Source organism: Limanda limanda, chromosome 10, assembly GCF_963576545.1.
Source record: "Limanda limanda chromosome 10, fLimLim1.1, whole genome shotgun sequence".
In the NCBI taxonomy this organism is placed as follows: Eukaryota; Metazoa; Chordata; class Actinopteri; order Pleuronectiformes; family Pleuronectidae; genus Limanda; species Limanda limanda.
The window spans coordinates 19342143-19360789 of record NC_083645.1 but is presented as its reverse complement, the minus strand read 5'-3'; the positions used below and the strand labels follow the sequence as shown (position 1 = coordinate 19360789).

Below are 18647 nucleotides of genomic sequence, written 5' to 3'. Positions count from 1 at the left end.
GTTAGTCTCCTCAGCGACAGATGAGAGATCCACCGCCTCAGTGGTACATTCTCATTCCTTGTGAATATAAAGCCCCAGCAGGGACAGACCGACTCTTGTTTGTCTGTTGTGTTGTCGTCCAATTTGAATCTGTCTGAAGCCATGGCCATGCTCAGGGTGTCTTCCTACCGGAGGCTGTTTGAGGAGGAAACGTGGGGTCGAAGTGGAGGGTTGAGTTCACCGTGTGCTGGGCAGTATCAGGCCTCTGTCAGGTCAGTGTCTGAACATCATTTCAAAATGTTAGTGACATGTCACAGTGTTGTTCCACTTAAAATATGTAAATTATGAGATGTTTCTAAGCAGAAGTAAATATTTCTGTTGTGATTCTTAGGGTTTATATGGACTTGAGGCAGAAATTCTGATATTTTAAACTTTAATAGCAGACGATAATACATTTGCAAATGCCACATCCCTTTGGACTTTAAAAAACTACTCAAAACTTTTTTTTTACATATGAGCTGACGAAATGCAAACTGTCTAATATCGACTTATCTTTGTCCCCTTAAATATTTAAAATGTCTGTGGAAAGGTGCTTTAAAGATTTAAGTTATTACTACATACATGGTTTAAAATACAATATATAATGTGGTTGCGAGCAGGTGGATGTGTATTATATACTGTGGTACCTATAAGTAGCAGCTTGAGTATATTAAGATCATCAATCATAATATATTAAAAATTCTACTAGTAATACTGTATATATAAATGTATATATACATATATAAATAGTTATAAATGCTAAATGGGGGTGGTTAAAGTAAAGTGTGGCCCTTGAGGGAAACTGTGATGTTGATGACAGATTCCTTTTGTGCTCCTGGAACATCACGGTCTATTGTTAACTGATCATGACGGGTCATGCAGACACGTGGAGAAGCATTTAAACAATGTTTCACTTTGTTTTTCTTCTTTTACTCGCACCAGTAGTCCCTAAGGAATGTATGTAAACTCTTCATTGTATTCGGTGCAGTATTTATCTGTGCTCTGTGTTCTCCTCTCAGGCGTGCGGCCGCCGACAAGTGCGACTGTGACTGTGAGCAGCTGGACTTTGTCGCCGCCAAGTCTCTGAACAAGGAGGGTCTGACCCGGTTCGCCCTGGACCGCAGCGTCATCGCTGCCCTCAACGACCGCCTGGTCGGCCTTATAGAGCTGGTGAGGAGGAGCAGTGACACGTCAGCACTTTGTTTTTCCTCCCTCTGTTCTTGGTAAATGATGCAGTGAATCTATATATATTTATACATTTGTTCTGTTTCTGTTTGGCCTACAGGCTCGTTGTTTCGAGGAGGAGAATGATTCGCTGGAATGTCAGATTGTGGAGCTGGAGGAGAAGCAGAGCAGTCGCCCAGCCGCATCCTCCTCCATCACCTCCGCCGTGGCTCCACCTGACTTCAGCCTGGATGCAGTGGTGGAGAGACTGCGCAGGGAGCGGGTAGGTCGCTGCTGCAGCTGCTGGATGTGTCTGCTGCATCTGTCTCAGTTACCTCAGCTGGTACAGTGACAGGCCAGGCTGATCTCTGACCCTGTCAGTACTCATCACTGTCCTCGCCCTCCCTGCAGGACGAGATTCTGTGCGACACCGAGGAGCTGCACAAGGAGCTGGAGCGTCTGCAGAGCAGCTACGAGGAGCTGGCACAGCAGAGAGTCTTCTACCTGCAAGAGCAGCAGGATGTGGCTGAGGTAGAGAACACAGTCGAGACAGTGGCATCTGACCGTGTGATGGAAGGAGACGACTGAAGTTATAGGAAGCAGATTTAATGGTTTACTGTAAAGTGAAAAGCAAAGTGCCATCACTTTAAAAAAAGCTTTAAACCTGCAGGTATTGATTCTTGTAACATGAACACTGAACAGCATTAAGATCTGCAGCATAGCCCCACTGATCAATATTAGTTTCCTTTAATAGAAGATATGATATAAATGCTGATCAATATTGATATTTACTACTTCAATTCGATTCAATCTTATTTGCTTAGTGCCAAATCACAACCTTCTGTCAATGATAAGTCGTAAGGTTGAGACAAATTAACTTTTATTGAAGAGAAACATCCAGCAGAACTAAACTCAATGTGTGTCGACCGGTTGGGCTGAAGGAGAGAAGTGAGAGAGGAGGGAAGACTGGTTTTTGACTGGTGTTTAATTGTAGCTTCTTTTTAAAGGAGCATTAACTCTTAAGAAAAGAAAGTAGTCTAGTTTCACCTTTTCTCAGCCAGAACCTGACTGCTGCTCCTCAGGCCAGGCTGATGTATTTGCAATGTCCATGATTACACAGAGGTCGTTTGATTAGCTTGACAGAAATAAAGGAATCATAAATACATATAATCTGCATAAATGGAATAAAGGCATATAGGAAGGAGAATCAGATGAGGAGAGATCAGACTGGAAAATAAATCCTTGATCTGCACCAAACTCTAATGGTTTATCTCAAGAACCGAACCGCATCCTCCCACCAAGGTTTTGCGTAATCCTGTTAACTAACAGACCAAAACCTCTTTGGGGTAGGCAGGGATGTATTGGTACAGGTTTAGTTTTTAAATGGTGGAGTTTAGGTTCAATAATGAAAGTTTTTTATGATCAGTTTGAAAACCAACGTTTGCACTGTCCATCATCAGAACTTTATTGTGACTGTGCCTTTGAAGCACTAGATGGCAGTGTTGTCTCGCTCCTCTTCTGCTCCTCCTCCCCTCGGCCTCCTGCAGCTGAATCCCAGCCACAGCAGCTCCTCTGCATCTCCACCCAACAGGTTTTGATCAGCAGCAGCCTCCCAGTCCGGGCTGGTGGCCCACTGTAACCTGAGCCAGCAACTTCCCCAAACCCCTCTCAACCCCCCCTCCCCATCCCTCACAAACGACAGAGGCCATCCCCCCTCCAGGCCGGTCCAGATGAGAGGGGGTTTAATATCTGCCTCACAGATGCAACACAGGGCTGTAATTCGGTTCCGTAATGTTCCTGCTGGCTCCGTCCTCTGGCTCTGAATTGGAAGCAGCTGTAGAGTGACAGGACTCGGTGTGAAATCAGCAGGGAGGTAGAGGAAGAAGAGCAGAGATGCGGAGGAGAGGAGCGAGTACTACACAGCTCAACCCACAGTAATTCTCCCAACATAATGGGAGACTGACAGTGATGAAGCAGTGCACATTTGGTTTAATTTGAATTATACTGCTGACTATTGTGTTGCATTCCTCCTGCCAATTCCGATCCTTTCTCAAGACCCACAGATTTCCACCCTGACTTGTCTCACTGCGATTTTCTTGCGTCGCCAGATGTCAGAGGCAGAAAAACAGCCGAGGAAGTCAACTGAGTTAAACATTATTCTCCATGATTTGAGAACAAAGGAGTGAACATTTGAATTGGCCAGCAGGTTTTTATGTAGGGGCTCCAAATGCTCTTGAAGGTGGAAACAATGGTCACAGAAAAAAGTATTGGTTGAACTAGGATGTGGCTCAGTAGAGTAGCTTCCTCTGCCAAAGATCTCTCATGAAACCACATTTAAGTTCACTTGTTCCCAGCTTTTATATGGATCCGTACCAAATTGCACACACATCATCATCAAGATCCACAAATAGTTTTCTGAGAAATCAACGAAAGTTTTGAAAATTGCAGCCCTTTGTCCAGAAATACCTGGATCTGCACCAAAACGTAATGGGTTCATCCTCGGGTCATTCCCAAGAGTATTGACTATTGACTACATGACTAATAAGCGAATGCCTTCTTTGAGGCAATCGATAACTTTGTTCATCTGACCAGAAAAGCAGATGGTGAATATATTGATGAACCTTAAAGTTGCACCAATGTCCTCAAATGACGAGGTGCACTTTGAATGTGATCTCCTCTAGAGAGTTAAGCACACAGACGTGCAGCTGCATCGAGTCTCACAACATCTTTTTACTTTTCCCATTAAGAGGTTAAAGAGTCAGATTAGTCCCTCAGAGTTAAAAGGAAAGTAAATATTGGACATTGGTCAGGTGGACCGAATCCCAAATCTCAATTAACATTAATTTGTTCTCCTGGATGCAAAAACTAGGCCACTACACCCATGTTCCTGCCAAAGTAACTATGAGGTGTTAACACGTTGTGATTACAGCTTGTTCTGTTCTCACCAAGTGGCAGAAAAATAAATGAATTCTGCTTTTAAGTTGTACAGACTTTGATTTACAACAAGTTTCTCTTCCGCCGTTGAATGATCCTTGAACACAGCAGCTGGACGGACCACTTGCCCCACTGCTGTCCATCAGAGACCCTGGGACCCTGCCACCCTCTGAACCGCACCTTCACCCCCAAACCCTCCCTGCATGTGCTCAGCAATAATTGCATCCAATGCCAGTTAATCTGGTTCTTTTAAAAAGAGTGGATGAGCTGAGAACCCCTGCTGGTGAATGCATCGGTGGACGGGGCTTTTGTGTCTAGTTAGCCTCCGTCTCATCTTCCTCCTCCTCCTCGTCCTCCTCCTCCCCCTTCCTCTGCATTGCGGTGTCTTCTGGCTGTTCACTGAAACAGGGTGGATCTGCTGGTGCTGATGATTATTATTTTTTTTTTTTTAAATGGGTGTTCAGGGTTGGAAACAAAGACTTTTTTTTTTCATTTCAACCTGTGGTGTGATTTACGTTCAGAAGCTGCAGAGCACTCATCGCAAACACCTCCACAAATTAAGTTCAACTTCTGTGCTCTCCGCCCTGTTCCTCTGGTAACTTGATTGTCTCCGCAGGTCGTGGATGCTGTGACAGCAGAGTGTCTGGCGCTGAGGGAGCAAGTGGCTATCTACGAGGAGCAGCTGGCCAACATGGAGGCCCGGCACAAGACGGTGAGAGGGAGAGAAGCTGTATCTCTGCAGTGTGACGAAAAGGAGCCGTTAATGGCTTTTAGAAGGACTCGATATGCAGCAGATAGAAACACACAGGTGTGTCGGAGAAAGGTTGAGACTTGTCTAGACACACACAGATGTGATGACCTCACTCACCTTGATTAAGAGTTGTAGCCAAACTCAGCCATGTCAACCGAAACATGGGCAGAGGGGGTTAAAACATAAATCACATAATACATAAAACGCATAATATTACATGAGAATAAATCTATTTTTATGGTTTTGTGTTCATCTTAACTGAACAGATAGACATTTACTCTACAATCACTCTACATCTGTTTGATTTATGTAAAAGCAGGAAGTTATTAAGCAGGCTGTCCCTATATGGGAGGTAAATGGAATGAGCTTCTACGGATTAAAAAACATTAAAATCGTGAATAGTTGACACCATAAAACCACAAATTGCCATTTTTAAACACTGGTTTTTATAGAGATAAACACCAACTGGACATAGGGATTTCATAAGTGACGTTTATAGTTGGAGGTAGACAAGTTGGTTCTCTCTGATTCCAGTTTGAAGCCATGCCAACATAACTATATTTATAGTGCATGTTAGACGTGGTGCTAACACATACGCAGTCAATGAGAAGATAACATCCATGCAAAGTCTAAAATGTTTCAGTTTTGCACGTAACCCAGATGATGAACTAACACACAACCACACATGTGTTTTGTGTGTCCTTCCCTAGCTAGTTCCAACTAACGTCTCACCAATTGGTTGAGTCATAGACTGCACAGTATGTAAAGATGGACAACGCGTCTCCTCTTTCTCACACCATCCTGAAATGAAGCCAAAATATCCTGCATACGAACATTGAAGTCTGGTGCACTCGAGCCAGAATGTGCAGCAGTGTAGAGTCATTAGCCAATATCTGCTGTCAATCATAATGTTTAACCTCGTTTTTATAGCATCAAATAACTAATTGAAACCAAATTTACAGGAAAAATTACCCCTTGGACAAACATCAGTCTGATAACGACCTAAATTGACATTAACCTTCTTTGAGAAAAAAAAAATTGACTTAATTGGTTTTATGCATGTCCCATCCACTAACCAGGAGGTGGGATTTTACGATCTGTGCTGGAGCCAGCCACTAGGGGGTGATTGAGACATTTTGGTCTCACTTTTGGGAAGCTGTCATGTCGTCCATCTTTATGTACGGTCCATGGGTCTAATCCCCACAAACAGACCAGTGGTTCAATTCAACCAAATGATTCAAGGAAAGAAGTTAGAAGTCAGAAAAAACAAGTTTATATATTTAACAGACAGAAATGGCCGTGGCATCAAACTCGAGGCAAGAAAGCAAATATGCATGTTCCCGTAAAATGTCGAACTCCTCCTTTAAAAGATATGTTTGCAACCGACCACATACAACACACAACACTGGCTATAGCGTACCTGCACACAGCGTCCACAGTGTTCTTCACATCACCAGGAGATGACAGACGTGGCCCAGCATCAGGAGGCTGCAGGCGTGGAGAGGAGAGAGGAGGAGAGAGGAGGAGAGGGGAGGAGAGGGGAGGAGAGAGGGAGGAGAGGAGAGGCAGCTGAACCACCATCAGCTCCATCACTCTGTGTTTTTCACTGCAAAGCCGGGCTGCCCACCGTTTAACACACTCCCTCTGGGACACGCTCGATAACTCACGGTCCGGGAAATGCGGCTGAATACCAAATGAAAACAGAAGTTCCCTTTGTTTTATTAACTGTTCCTATTATCAGCACTTGCAGATTCCCCATGTCCCCCCCCCCCGACAAATCGACAGTCATGTCGTTATGAAGGTGGAGGGGAAGGAGGAGAACGTCAGACTGCCACTGCAGCTCTGTAACAGTTCATTTCCCTTCTAATGGATGTCTGGTTTTTTTTATGTACATATTGTACATATTGGGAACCGCAGACATACATGATGAGGTCTTTAGTGAACGAGCAAATACATCAAAATGTACTGGAGAGGTTTTGTTTTTTCAGTGGTGAAAGGTAATTAACCTCGTCACATGCTGTTTTATATGACATATTTTAGGTACTTATACATATTTCCATTTATATACTTCAACTGACGTACAATTCAGAGGGAGATATACAAATCTTTTCTCCATTACATTTATGTGACAACTTTAGCTACTAGTTGCATTACAAATTAAAATGTACATAGAGAGCATATAACAGTAAAATAACCCATCAATGAATCAGTGTAATTCTATGATATTCAAAATGGCTTAAGTATTTCTTTACTTTCACCAGGGTGTCTCTACAGAGGCCGCTATGTTTTTTACAGTAGCCCAGACTGGACAAACTAGACACCTTTTGAGTTTTTATAAAAACTGAAGGTTATCGCAGGTTCTCTTTAATGTTTGGAAGGGGAGGATGAGGTGAGGAGTGTTCAGCTGCAACATACAACTGCACCACTAGAGGTCACTAAATTCTACACACTGAACCTTTAAGCAAATGAAGGGGAGTAGAGGTTTAAAATGGCAGGGAATGGAAAAACCACTTAAATCCTCTGTTTGACTAAATATACTGATTTAAATTCCACCACTGTTTCTGATTATTTCTCCGCCACTGATGTGTGAGCAGGAGGTGGAGAGTCTGCAGGATCCAGCCGACTGGACCACAGGAGCAGCTGCAGCTCTTGGATTCTGCAGCCCGGACATGACTCCGGTCCTGGATGTGAAGGAGTTCTACTGCCAGCTGGCTGAGAGTCTCCAGGTACCACACACTGTCCCATAAAACCCATCAACAGGACATGAACTGGAGGCTGAATGCATTACTGTAGCATTTGTGTGTACATGTTTAGACCCATGGTTCTATTTCTGATTTAAGATGCACTCACATACACACCAGGGAATGAAATTATATTTTTACTTTACGAACTTGACCTAGGACTATTTCCGTTTTGTAATTCTATCTGTTATCAGCTCTAGTCGTTACCTTCTTATTCTTATTTTTCATTTAAAAACATATACATGTTAAATACAAAGTTAAAGATAAACCCAGTGATAACCTTACATTTTTCAAAATTTTTAGGTAGATTTATAGAAATGGACCAATGAAAATGGGAGTTGATGTGGATTTCTGTCCACTACTGTTGTGAATGTGAATATAAAGAGTTGAGTGCATCGAGATCAACAGCTGGTGGTTCAGACTTTCCAGCTGGGTGCCATTAAACCATCATGGAAGAAAAGGGCACGAAGAAATGATGGAAGTAAAAACACCAGTCGAAACATAGGAGAAAACTATGCAGAAAACGAGATGGAGATATGACATTTACGTTTGTTGTTATAGTCTCAATGTCGGACGTTTTCATCTGCTGCTAGTCTTAGTTTCTCTGGGGCATATTTAAGTCAGATGCTTCTTGTACATCAGGATCCATTTACTAACTATATTCTTCATTTTGTTCCACTTAGTTTTTTCAATAAAAAAATATTAAATCCAATGGGTGGAAATACACATTATGAATTGTCAGGGACAAAAAACACAGATTCCCTACTGAGTCTTTATGTGGTTCCATTACTGTCCAAATTATTCAGTCAACCACCATATCATCGTCAGAAAAACTCTCACTAATCATCTTATGACCCATTATATTTATCTTCTGACCCTCAAGAAGGGACTCGACCCCTGTGTTGGGAAACATTGGACTTAACTACTAAGCTGTACATGAAATAATAATTATACTACCTCTTAAATATGGATCCATCAGTAAGGAAAAAAACAATGATGTAATGTATCATGCAGAGATGATTAGTGCATTTTGTTCCTAATACATTTAGCATTTTGAATATGTGACTTTTACTGCAGTATTTCTTCAAATCAATGAACTGCTGCTTTTATTTTATAAAGTCAAAGAACATCTGAATAGTTCTCCCCCCCTCTTGTATACGGACACCACTGACACCTATTGACCACCTGACCTCTCCTGTTTCCATCACACTGGCCTCGCTCTCCCTCTGCAGCGGGCCGTTCAGGTTCAGGCGTAAATCTCAGCTTTCACAAATCACACCACGAAACTCCCACTTGTTTTCTTTCCCCCTTAACACAACACGAGGGAAGAACTTGAGAATCAGAGCTGCGTTTCTGGACCCGCACAGAATGCGTGTGCGTGTGTGCGTGCGCGTGTGTGCGCGTGTGTGTGCGTGTGTGTGTGTTACAATGCGCAGAGGTGCTGCATTGGGGTCAGACAATAGCTCCGGTGGGTCTGACCTCCTCTGGGGCGAGGATGTCTGTGTGGTTCAGAGGTCAGAGCTGTAATCAGACTGCTGGCCGCCTTCCCAGGCTCCTCGGCAGCAGTGGAGTGCATGCTGGTTTATGTGTGTGTGTTTGTGTGTGTGTCCTTCATATAGAGGCATGGTTGATTGGTAGCAGCATATTCATATATTATTGTGTCTGTCTAGATGCATTCATGTTTTTTTGTCCCCCCTCAAACTCCATTTCTATTTACTCTCTCTGCCTCAGTCTCCCTCCCTCTCTTCTCTTGCCAGCTGGACACCGTCCTGTCTGAGCCTGGCCTCCATTATGAGATGCAATTGTCTCAATGCTGCAATGATTGCTATTGGGTTTGAACAGTAATGGTGATTGCTGGCGGACTCCCACACACCTGTGCACCCTCATGTTGCTCATTTCGGCTGCACTTGTTCCATCTAATCAGGAATGTGCTGTACACAAGGAGAGCTTCAGTCGTCCGCTCCTACGAGAGGCTCTGATTGCTCTTTGCTCCCCACGTCAAAGTGAACTGTCCTCCGTGGTCTGTTGGACTGAAACTAAAAGGTTTTCATCCTAAAAACTTTCACTAAATCACTGACCCCTCTCCGTCTGTCTCTGCAGTACGAGTTCGGAGCTGCCTCCTCTGCTGCAGTACGCGGTGGTGATCGAAAACAACTGGAAGTGGGAGCTGCCGAAGGGTCAAAGGTCACAGACTCGCCAAAGATACAGGACGTCGGTGAGCTGAAGATGCTGGTGAGTTGACTCTTTAAAGGCTAAGTTCACTCAAATTTTGTCTCTGATATTACTGTCTCCAAATGAATCCTGTGCAAATTTGTGTAAATACATTTTGAGAATCCTCTTATTTGTGTCTTTGCTTAGCACAAAGACTGGAAACGTTAGACTGTATGCCCGACATGACGGCTTCCGAAAGTGACTTCAAAATATTTAGATTTCCAGCTAGTGGCTGGCTGAAGTAAAGGTCTTAAACCCTGCCTCCTCCATGTTAGTGGATGGGACAAGGACATAACTAAAAAGTTTGGTGCACGTTCATTTTTTAAAATTGTCATTTTTGGTAGTTCTTATCTCAGCATTTGTCCAATTTCTGTAATTTTTAAATCACGATTCAAGCCGTTTCCAGGCTTTATGCTAAGCTAAGTTAGCTTGTTGTAGCTTTACTCTACAGACTTGAGAGTGGTTGATCGAAATGACATAATACATTCATTTTTTTTAAAGGTGTACAGACCCTTAATGGTCTTGCTTATATATCATTCAAATTCAGCAGATACCCACAGATTCACATGTTCCCATAATGCATTTCCCTGCTCTTTACCGACACAGAGAGTCTTACAGCTCACTACCGGCTCTGCATCGGCCATCGGCTCCTAAATCAGACGTAATGCTGTGAATGAATGGTTTCCCACAGCATAGACCCCGGGAGTGGAGGGCAGCTGAGTGACAGCTGAGCAACAGTGTGGGAGATGGTGCTGACCAGAGTGTTTACTCTGCGGACACTTTCAGCTGGAGATGTGAACGGCTCGACTTCAGCTCAGACAGGATTTATTGCTGTCCGTGTCCTCAGTTATTAAGCACAGTCTCTCAGAGCGGCTGCAGCATCATAAAGACCTTTAAACGTCCCACGCAAACACTGACTGGAAACTTCCTCTGCAAACGGAAGAGAGAGAATAAACCTTGTGATATTTTTCAGAAACATGTCGCAGAAGAAACCGTGCTTTTCAGGAAAGACGCAGCAAAGCCAAGCATCGGGAAACTGTGACTCAACAACACAGAAACAACCTCCTCTTAGTTTTCGGACCACAGCCGACACCTAACCACATCTGTAACAAACATGGTGGTTTGGTTCTAATTACAGCGGCTGTGGCTGTGCCTCCACCTTCTTTAAATAAACAGAGCGCCTCTGTAACCACAGCAAAACTCTCCCGACATCATCCGCCTCTCTCTCTAATACAGCAGCGCACACACACAAGCCCCAGTTCTGCCCGATCCCGCCTGACGGATGGACAGCTCGGCCTGATCTGCTCTGTTTCCTCTCTCGGCTGTGATGGATGCCTCGGGTCTGGTTTCTCACTGAGACGCAACATGGCCAAACAAACAGATTGCAGTGAAATCAGCCTGGACGCAGTAATACATAGTATAATGGGGCAGGCACTTATGGGGCTGTACACTACAACTACTCCCACTACACACAAACACAGCCAGGCCTCACTCATCATGGCGGGGAGAGCGGAGGAGTGAGCGAGTTAAGTGACTTGACCATGTCGGGGAGTCGTCATTGGACGAGGGGTAGGAACTGGCCGGATCCCCCCCCCCCCATCTGCCTGCAACATCTCATTGTTGAACTTGTGTGATTGCTGTAATTACTCACGGCAGCACGACTCCGCCTCAGACCAGAGGAGGGATCCTCCTCATGCAGTTTAGGATCGAAGTAAAGAAACCCGGTTTATTTGTGTTAATTAAGTTTAGTTAGTTAGAGCTCAATTTCTGTGCTTTTGTGTGTAATATGGATGAATACGTTTTGTGTGGAGAGCCTGCACATGAATCCTCTTCTCAGTCACTGTTTGGGGTTTTGGTGTCTTTCCTCAAATTCTGCCCTCATCATCTGATGAGTTCCAATCTGCAGTAAACAAGAGTGATGCACGTCACACATGTAGCAGCTGGAAACCCGGATACTTCTCTCACTATTTGTGGATTTTGTGGTTTTCTGATGACTCAAATCACTGCTAATGTTTCTCTCTGTCCGCTCGACATGTAAACAGTTGCTAGCACGTTAGCAAACACCATAACAAGTTGATCGGAAGAAATGAGGTGTCGAGTTTTCTGTTTCAAATTGATGCAGGAATCTAGTTTCAGGACAAATTGTCTTTGTTGACTCTGAGCCGTGGCCCAGGGCAGAAGATCGGTGGTTCTTCCTTCTGCATGGCTTTGCAGACAGCTTATGAATGAAATGATAGAAAAGCTCTGTGTGTTGATACAACTGGAGAGAGCTCTATTGAAATGTTGTGTTTTATAACTTTCTTTTATAATAAATGTATTAATCTGCTTGTGTTTGCTCATCTGAATGAAAACTCGCTGCTGTTTGTGTTCCTGTAGATTTCCGAGCTACAAAAGGAGATTGTGGAGCTTGAGAAGTATAATGAGGAGCTGGAGGATGAGGTGGAGATGAAGACATCTGCACACATGGACGAGATTGCTGATTTGAAGGTATGAGAGCGGACTCATTACTGTCGTCTAGGGCTGTAATGGGCCAGGGTTTCTGGACTAACACTTAACCTCTTCTGGTGTGTGTTTGTTATCCAGTTCACCATGGATGAGATGCGGCAGCAGGAGGCCGACTTCCAGGTACAGATGAAGGAGCAGTGTGAAGACTACAAGGAGCTGCTCAGTGAGAAGATGGCCAGAGACATGGAGATTGTTGCCTACAGGTCAGAAAGTTAAAACCATAATCTTGAATGTAATGTCCTGGGACTTATTTTGTAGCTTTAAGTACATTTTAATTTAAAGACAATCTGGGGAAATAGACCATAATTTAATAATGAAGAGCTGTTGTAAATACAGCGATTACATTGATCTTAAGTGTCTTCATAATTTTTAATGTGATTTAGCTGCAGTTGTTATTCTTAAACACACCTAAAGTTTTACCACACACTTTATATCTTGTGCAGCGTGATACAATAACTCCAGAGACATGCGATGACCTAGGGACAGAGGGGTCCGAGTTGTACTGAGGCTGGGGGTCTGCAGGATTATATAAAACAACACCGTGGAGCGGGGATGGTTTAACTGTGTCTGATGGACAAGATGCCGTTTTCTCATTCCAACAAAAACACTGATCCCTATGACTTCACTGATTAGTTTGTCTTCTCCTGTTAAGGCTGCCGCAGTTTCTGATTGCAATTAAAACCTCGGGACCCTGGGCGTTCACTGACGCACTGTAAAACTGTAGATTCCCATCTTCTGCGGTAGGAGGTGAAATGAAAACAGACGTCGCCCATGGTGCTCGACGGAGAGCTGCACGTTATGTAAACCTGTCGAGGAGAATGAGCTGTCAGAGGCAAAGCACATATAATGATCCCGGGATGATTTTGTTAGATTTACATCAACTCCATGCTGTGTTTACTTTTTTAATTCTTTAAACGTGAGCTCATTATAAGAAACACAAGATAACACACATGGAGGAAAGCCATTGTCCACGTCCTTCAACAACAATCTCTGCAAACGTGTCACTGTGAATAATACAGGGAGTATTTCCGCAAGATTCTTTGTAGAAGTCCAAGCATCTCATATTGTGTCATCAGACAAAGGCCTGACATCAGGGGCCGGCCGGGGCCACAGGAAACGGCCTTTGCGTCGGATGCAGTTTCCTGTATATGTGACCTTGAGGCAGTTCATACCATTCGCTCCGTTCACTGAGGTTGTTCAACCATCTGGTGTGAGGACTGACGCACTTCAGCCCTCTCCTCCCGCTGCCGTGGACTTCCTCTGGCGGCCCTCCACTGCCCACCCGACTGCATGCGGCCCCCAGGGGGCCCCGCTGCAGGCCCGAGTTCAGACCCTCACAATGCCTCATTAGAATGGGCAAAGAGGACCTCACACTGTCAGCGCTGCGTGCTGGGCTCCTGCCAGCTCGTCTCCACGCCAGCCTGTTAATGTCAGCACCCCCCACTCCCCCCACCCCTCACTTACACACATTTCCAAATTCACCACAGTTTCAATTCCCTCTCGCTACACGACAGACTGTACCAAAGACATTTGAGGCGAACGAAAGACACGCAGTCGATGCCAACTTCTTTTTTTTTTTTCCTCTCCTCCCTTTCTTTATTCACTGGTTGTTTTGTCATCCGTGATTAAAACCATGAGTAAGAAATGAAAATGGTGGCGGTTGTTTAATCTCTCTGTGCCGTTGCAAACTGTCTGCAAAACAGACCTTAATGACCCCGGGCTGCAATTAGCGGGTGTCTGATGGCCTGTGAAAGCATCTCGGAGCAGTTCTGTGCAGATGCTCACTGCTTTGCTCACTGCTAATGGGAACCATGTTGCACTGCAACTCAATCACTGGATTTTCCCCCCCGCTGCTGCATGACACAGCAAACAGGTAGCTCAACTCATTACATGCACTTTGGTTAAGTGTTCTTTTAGCAGTAGATGAATGTTGGGCCTTTTTTTTATAAAGGAGCTATAATCAAAAGATTAATAATGAAGCTCCATGAAGTTTATTTCATCTTTCAGCTGGTTGTTTTGGTTTGTTGTGACCTCTCGCTGCTGGTTCACTCCCACCGCTCATCACTAGTGTTTCCAGATGCCGCAGGCAGATGTTTCTCATGTTGCGGGAAAATTACTTTAAAAACCAACTGTGCTGTTTTAAAAAGTCACTGTGCTCTACCTGCCCAGCACCAAGCAGAGACACAGTTAGTGGAAGATCTTTCCTTCAGGAGTCGGTGGAGATGAAAGAAGAGAGGATGTCAGACTGAAATTCCTCACGTGGACACACGGAGGATTCTTAGAAATGGTCATGTTGCTCAAACGTGTCAATGCTCCTTCACCACATCAACATAAAATGTTATGAAATGTCCGTGTTGTGTTTACAGATTGTTTCTGCAGTTCCATGTGTTTAAAATATCAGTGTGGCTTTGAATATACAAATCAAACTTCTGTTTACTAATATATAAACATTCATGTATTCAGTTATCTTTTATTTTATTGGGGATTGTGTACAGTTAAGACCCAACTTATCTAAACATTATTAATTAGTTAATCAAATGTAAGAATAATCTGCAGATACATTGTTACTGAAAGAACTTCTTTACTTTACTTTGAAGATTATTTGTTTGTGTGCAATCACTTATTTTTAAGTTGATAAACAATTTTCTTTTTTCGATGTGAGATCATTTCGTCAGTAGCTCCAGAAATATCAGTTTTCAGTGTCTCATATAAACTACATCTGTTTGTGTATTCCAGGAGTCTGTTGGAGGATGAAGAGGAGAGGCTGTGCGACCTGTGAGACGAGGAGGAAGAGTGAGACCGGGCAGCTAGAGTTTGGATGGATGCTTCCCCACACACACACACACTTACACAGACACACACACACACATACACACGGATTAGAAAACAGACAATAGTGAAACGCAGGCCCATATCGGCACTAGGACGAAGCGTAAGGTACAGACGGAGCAATTTGAGCAGATGTAAACTTATCATGACAGATTAATGCTGTCTGGAGGCCTAAGCCGGGCCATTGATAACAGGTCGCTGGCAGATGACCCCGAGACTCCAAGAAAGATGGAAGTGTCTAAAAGTGGGAGGGAGGTGGGAGGAGGGGGGCTCAGCCCGGAGTGTGTATCCATTCAGTGTCTGGCAGGGGTATTTCCTCAAGTGGGTTTTATTTTTACCAGTTCAGTGATGTGATTCATAAATGTTTTGTCCCCTCAGTGTCGAACAATTCTCACACACAAACAGAAACACACACACACATACACACCAGAGGCTGAACAGTGCGGCTCCTTGGAGTTCTTCCCTCCTCTGATTCCACCTCGTCCATCACTCACACTCTGTCTGATTACCAGCTCTTAACCTTTGACCCCTTCACTGTTAACAAACACATTGACCTCTCTCCCCCCCCCCCTTCCGTGACCAAAAGCGTCTCACCGTCCTTTAGCTTTTACAGTCGCGCATTCATGTTGGTTTTTACATGTAACTGTTTGCTTTTCAAATGGTTCATGAAGCTGTTTCCCTGCAGCTCACATACGAGTCCAGCACCTGGATCCTTCTACGAGAAAAGAGTCCTTATTCCTTCTTAGAACGCGACTTTAGAAATCTTTTTTTTCCGTATTTGCTCCAAGTCGTGTGTGATAAATCATCTTTGGCTCCTGCTTCCGCCCAAGAGTCAGAATGTGCTTCAGATTTAAATTAAATAAAAGTGGTTGCTTGAGAGATCTCCTCGTACCGTGCAATTTCTTTCCTCCGTCTCATGAGAGCTGCTCGTGGATCCTGCAGCTTAAGACTCTCCCTGCACGTTGAAGCTATGCAGAGTGGAGCGGAGTGATTTATGTTCCGTGATCCCTCTTTCACTCATCTCCGTGCTGAGCTTGAGATTTGAACATTCCCAGCTATTTAATGATCTCAAAGGCTTGTTAGCTCGGCCGTAAAAGATGAAAAATGCTGCTAATAATGGATCAGATAAGATTAGCCACAGTCTGGGAACTTGTGGCGATGAGGAGTTGGCCTGTGTGATAATTGAGTTCAGTGTGTGGACAAGGAGCTCGGTGGCTGCATGTGACTCCTTCACTTGTCCGGACGTGAAACATGGCCGTGCTGACGGAGGAAGCTGCCGTGTTTTCTCAGGACTGAGGAGCTTTATCAGGACCTGGGAGGAGAGGAGCTGCAGGACGTTGTTTTCTCTCAGTGCCTCTCTCTCTCTGTATCTCTCAAATCAAAAGCCAGTGGACCACACAGTGTTCCTGATCGCATGCAGCTGCACTGTCTCTGCCTTGTGCTGAAGACGAATATATCCTAAGATATCCTTGTCTGCTCGATTGTATGGAAATTAAGAGAAGAAATATTGTCAATGTACATTCAGGTGAAAAGTTAATAAGGTGTCCTATAAAAAATTTAAGCTAGAAGGACACTCATACCTTTGATAAGGCCCAACAGTTATGGTTTAGTTCAATCAGGCTGCACCAAATTCCACACACTCGTAGATTTCAGTTCCCTGAATTCCTTTCATCAAGATCCAAGAATTATTTCCTGGGAAAAAGGTGAAAAAGTCAAAAAAACTAGAGCTTAAATAAAGAGATTCTGGATCTGCTCTTAAATTTAATTTGTTCTTATCTGACCCATACTACATCCTTCCACTAAGTTTTGTGGTAATCAGTCGTGTAGGTTTTCAGTAATGTTACTTAAAACAAACCAACCACCCATCAAACAAATGGACAGGGGTGAATTACCTTGGCGGTGGTAGAAATGATCAATATTGAATAATAGGTCATGGGTTTATGGTCATTATGTTTGTCTAGCACCTTTCACCTCTACATACAAACTTTCATAATAAATAATTAAAACGGCCTAAATATAAAATATTGTTCTCTAAAAATACAAAGAAGTGAAATAATGCATTTAAACAATGATCATTAAACTCCAGAGTACAATCCAAGATATGTCAATAAGATCATGATAACATAACTACTATCACACACTGCCTCAGGGTACACGGTTCAGATCCAGATGTGCTCCCATGAAAGCAAAAAACTAAAATGTTAAATGAAGTTCCCGCTTCATTCATAAGACAATTACCTCCTTCAAATACTCCTGATATTTGCAAGTGTGGTGACCCCTGCCCTCCTCTGTATTGCTTTGGCCCCGTCACACGTCCTTGACAACTGAGAAAAATGCGTTAACCCCTCAAAGCTGGCCGGTGACACCGAGCGGCCCGGGGCAGCGGCTGTGGCACCTCCGCTCCTTGAAGCCGGACAATTTGATTTGGAGGCGGCGATTTTCAAAGCTGAGTCACGGATCAGTGGTCATCCTGTGCTGTGGCCTTTTCATCCCACTTTTTTTTTTTCTCTCTTTGCCTTGATGAGTTCTGTGGACGAGGGGGTTGGGGCGAAGAAATAAAAACTTGTGACCAGCACCAACAAACAAAGAAGTCACTGCCACGGATGAATTAGCTCTGGTGTGAGATTGAGTGTTAGAGCGTTTTCACTTTGCTGAAAGAAACCGTTTCACACAACATGTGCTTGTGGACATAACATCCAGTTAACTTCACATGGGGCAGGAATGTCTTTACATTAAGAGTGGCAGGGCCGGGCTGATAAATTATGACACGTGAGCTCATTGAATCAGTCGACATATCTTCAATCTGAGGCAGTGGAATCTGATTAAGGCCCTGAGGTAATGCTAACCCGGGTCAGGCCGCACGGCTCGGCTCACATAGGTACCCCTAAAATACCCTTATCCCCGCAGGTTGGCTCGGACAAATAAACACTGTCTTCATGGAGGACAAACGTCATCGTTCAAAGTCTCTTCGTGACGGCCTGGATGTGACGGACCAAGCTGGTGTTTAGAAAGCAAATAAATAAGAGAGGATAGGGTTGGAATCAAGGAAGAAAATAGGACGACTGAAAATATACAAAGGGGAAAGAGTTATTGAGAAAGTATTTCCTTAACAAGAGGGGAACAAATAATAAATAATGAGGCCCCTCTCCCTGGAGGCAGGACTGGCACGCCTGAGGGTAACAGGAAGTGGGCATCCCTCTCTTTTCTAAAGGGGTCGTGGACAGATTTCCACTGTGGGAGCATCACAGGAGACAGAGCCTGAGAGAAAACTGCTTGAAGGAATGTTTACACACACACAATGCTGAATGAAGATGGTGGTAGTGTGACTGTGTAACCCCCGGGTCCCCCATCATGTCATCGCTGTAGTTTCTGCCCCCCCTCCTCCCCTCATATCTGCAGTCCCACTCGGCCTGTGTAACTGAGCGACTGCTGACAGCTGTGACCCAACAGTTACCCTGCACTCCCCCCCCACCTCCAGTCCGTCCCAAAGCAGG

General features: G+C 44.1%; 1 protein-coding gene across 1 annotated transcript; it reads left to right on the top strand.

Annotated features, from left to right (window-relative positions):
* Nucleotides 1-141: 141 nt before the first annotated feature.
* vimr2 (vimentin-related 2) lies at nucleotides 142-15103 on the top strand. Its single transcript, XM_061078957.1, has 10 exons — nucleotides 142-251; nucleotides 1038-1188; nucleotides 1304-1465; nucleotides 1594-1713; nucleotides 4733-4828; nucleotides 7462-7593; nucleotides 9715-9840; nucleotides 12196-12306; nucleotides 12403-12527; nucleotides 15061-15103. Exons 1-10 carry the CDS (start codon nucleotides 142-144, stop codon nucleotides 15101-15103), a joined length of 1176 nt encoding a protein of 391 aa, XP_060934940.1.
* The last annotated feature ends 3544 nt before the right edge of the window (nucleotides 15104-18647 follow it).

What these genes read in the sequence shown, in the direction of transcription:
- vimr2 (XM_061078957.1), top strand. Translation starts at nt 142, where the DNA reads ATGGCCATGCTCAGGGTGTCTTCCTACCGGAGGCTGTTTGAGGAGGAA. An exon ending in AGAGACTGCGCAGGGAGCGG is followed by an intron (nt 1,466 to 1,593) that starts GTAGGTCGCTGC and finishes CCCTCCCTGCAG; the next exon opens with GACGAGATTCTGTGCGACAC. An exon ending in TCGGTGAGCTGAAGATGCTG is followed by an intron (nt 9,841 to 12,195) that starts GTGAGTTGACTC and finishes GTGTTCCTGTAG; the next exon opens with ATTTCCGAGCTACAAAAGGA.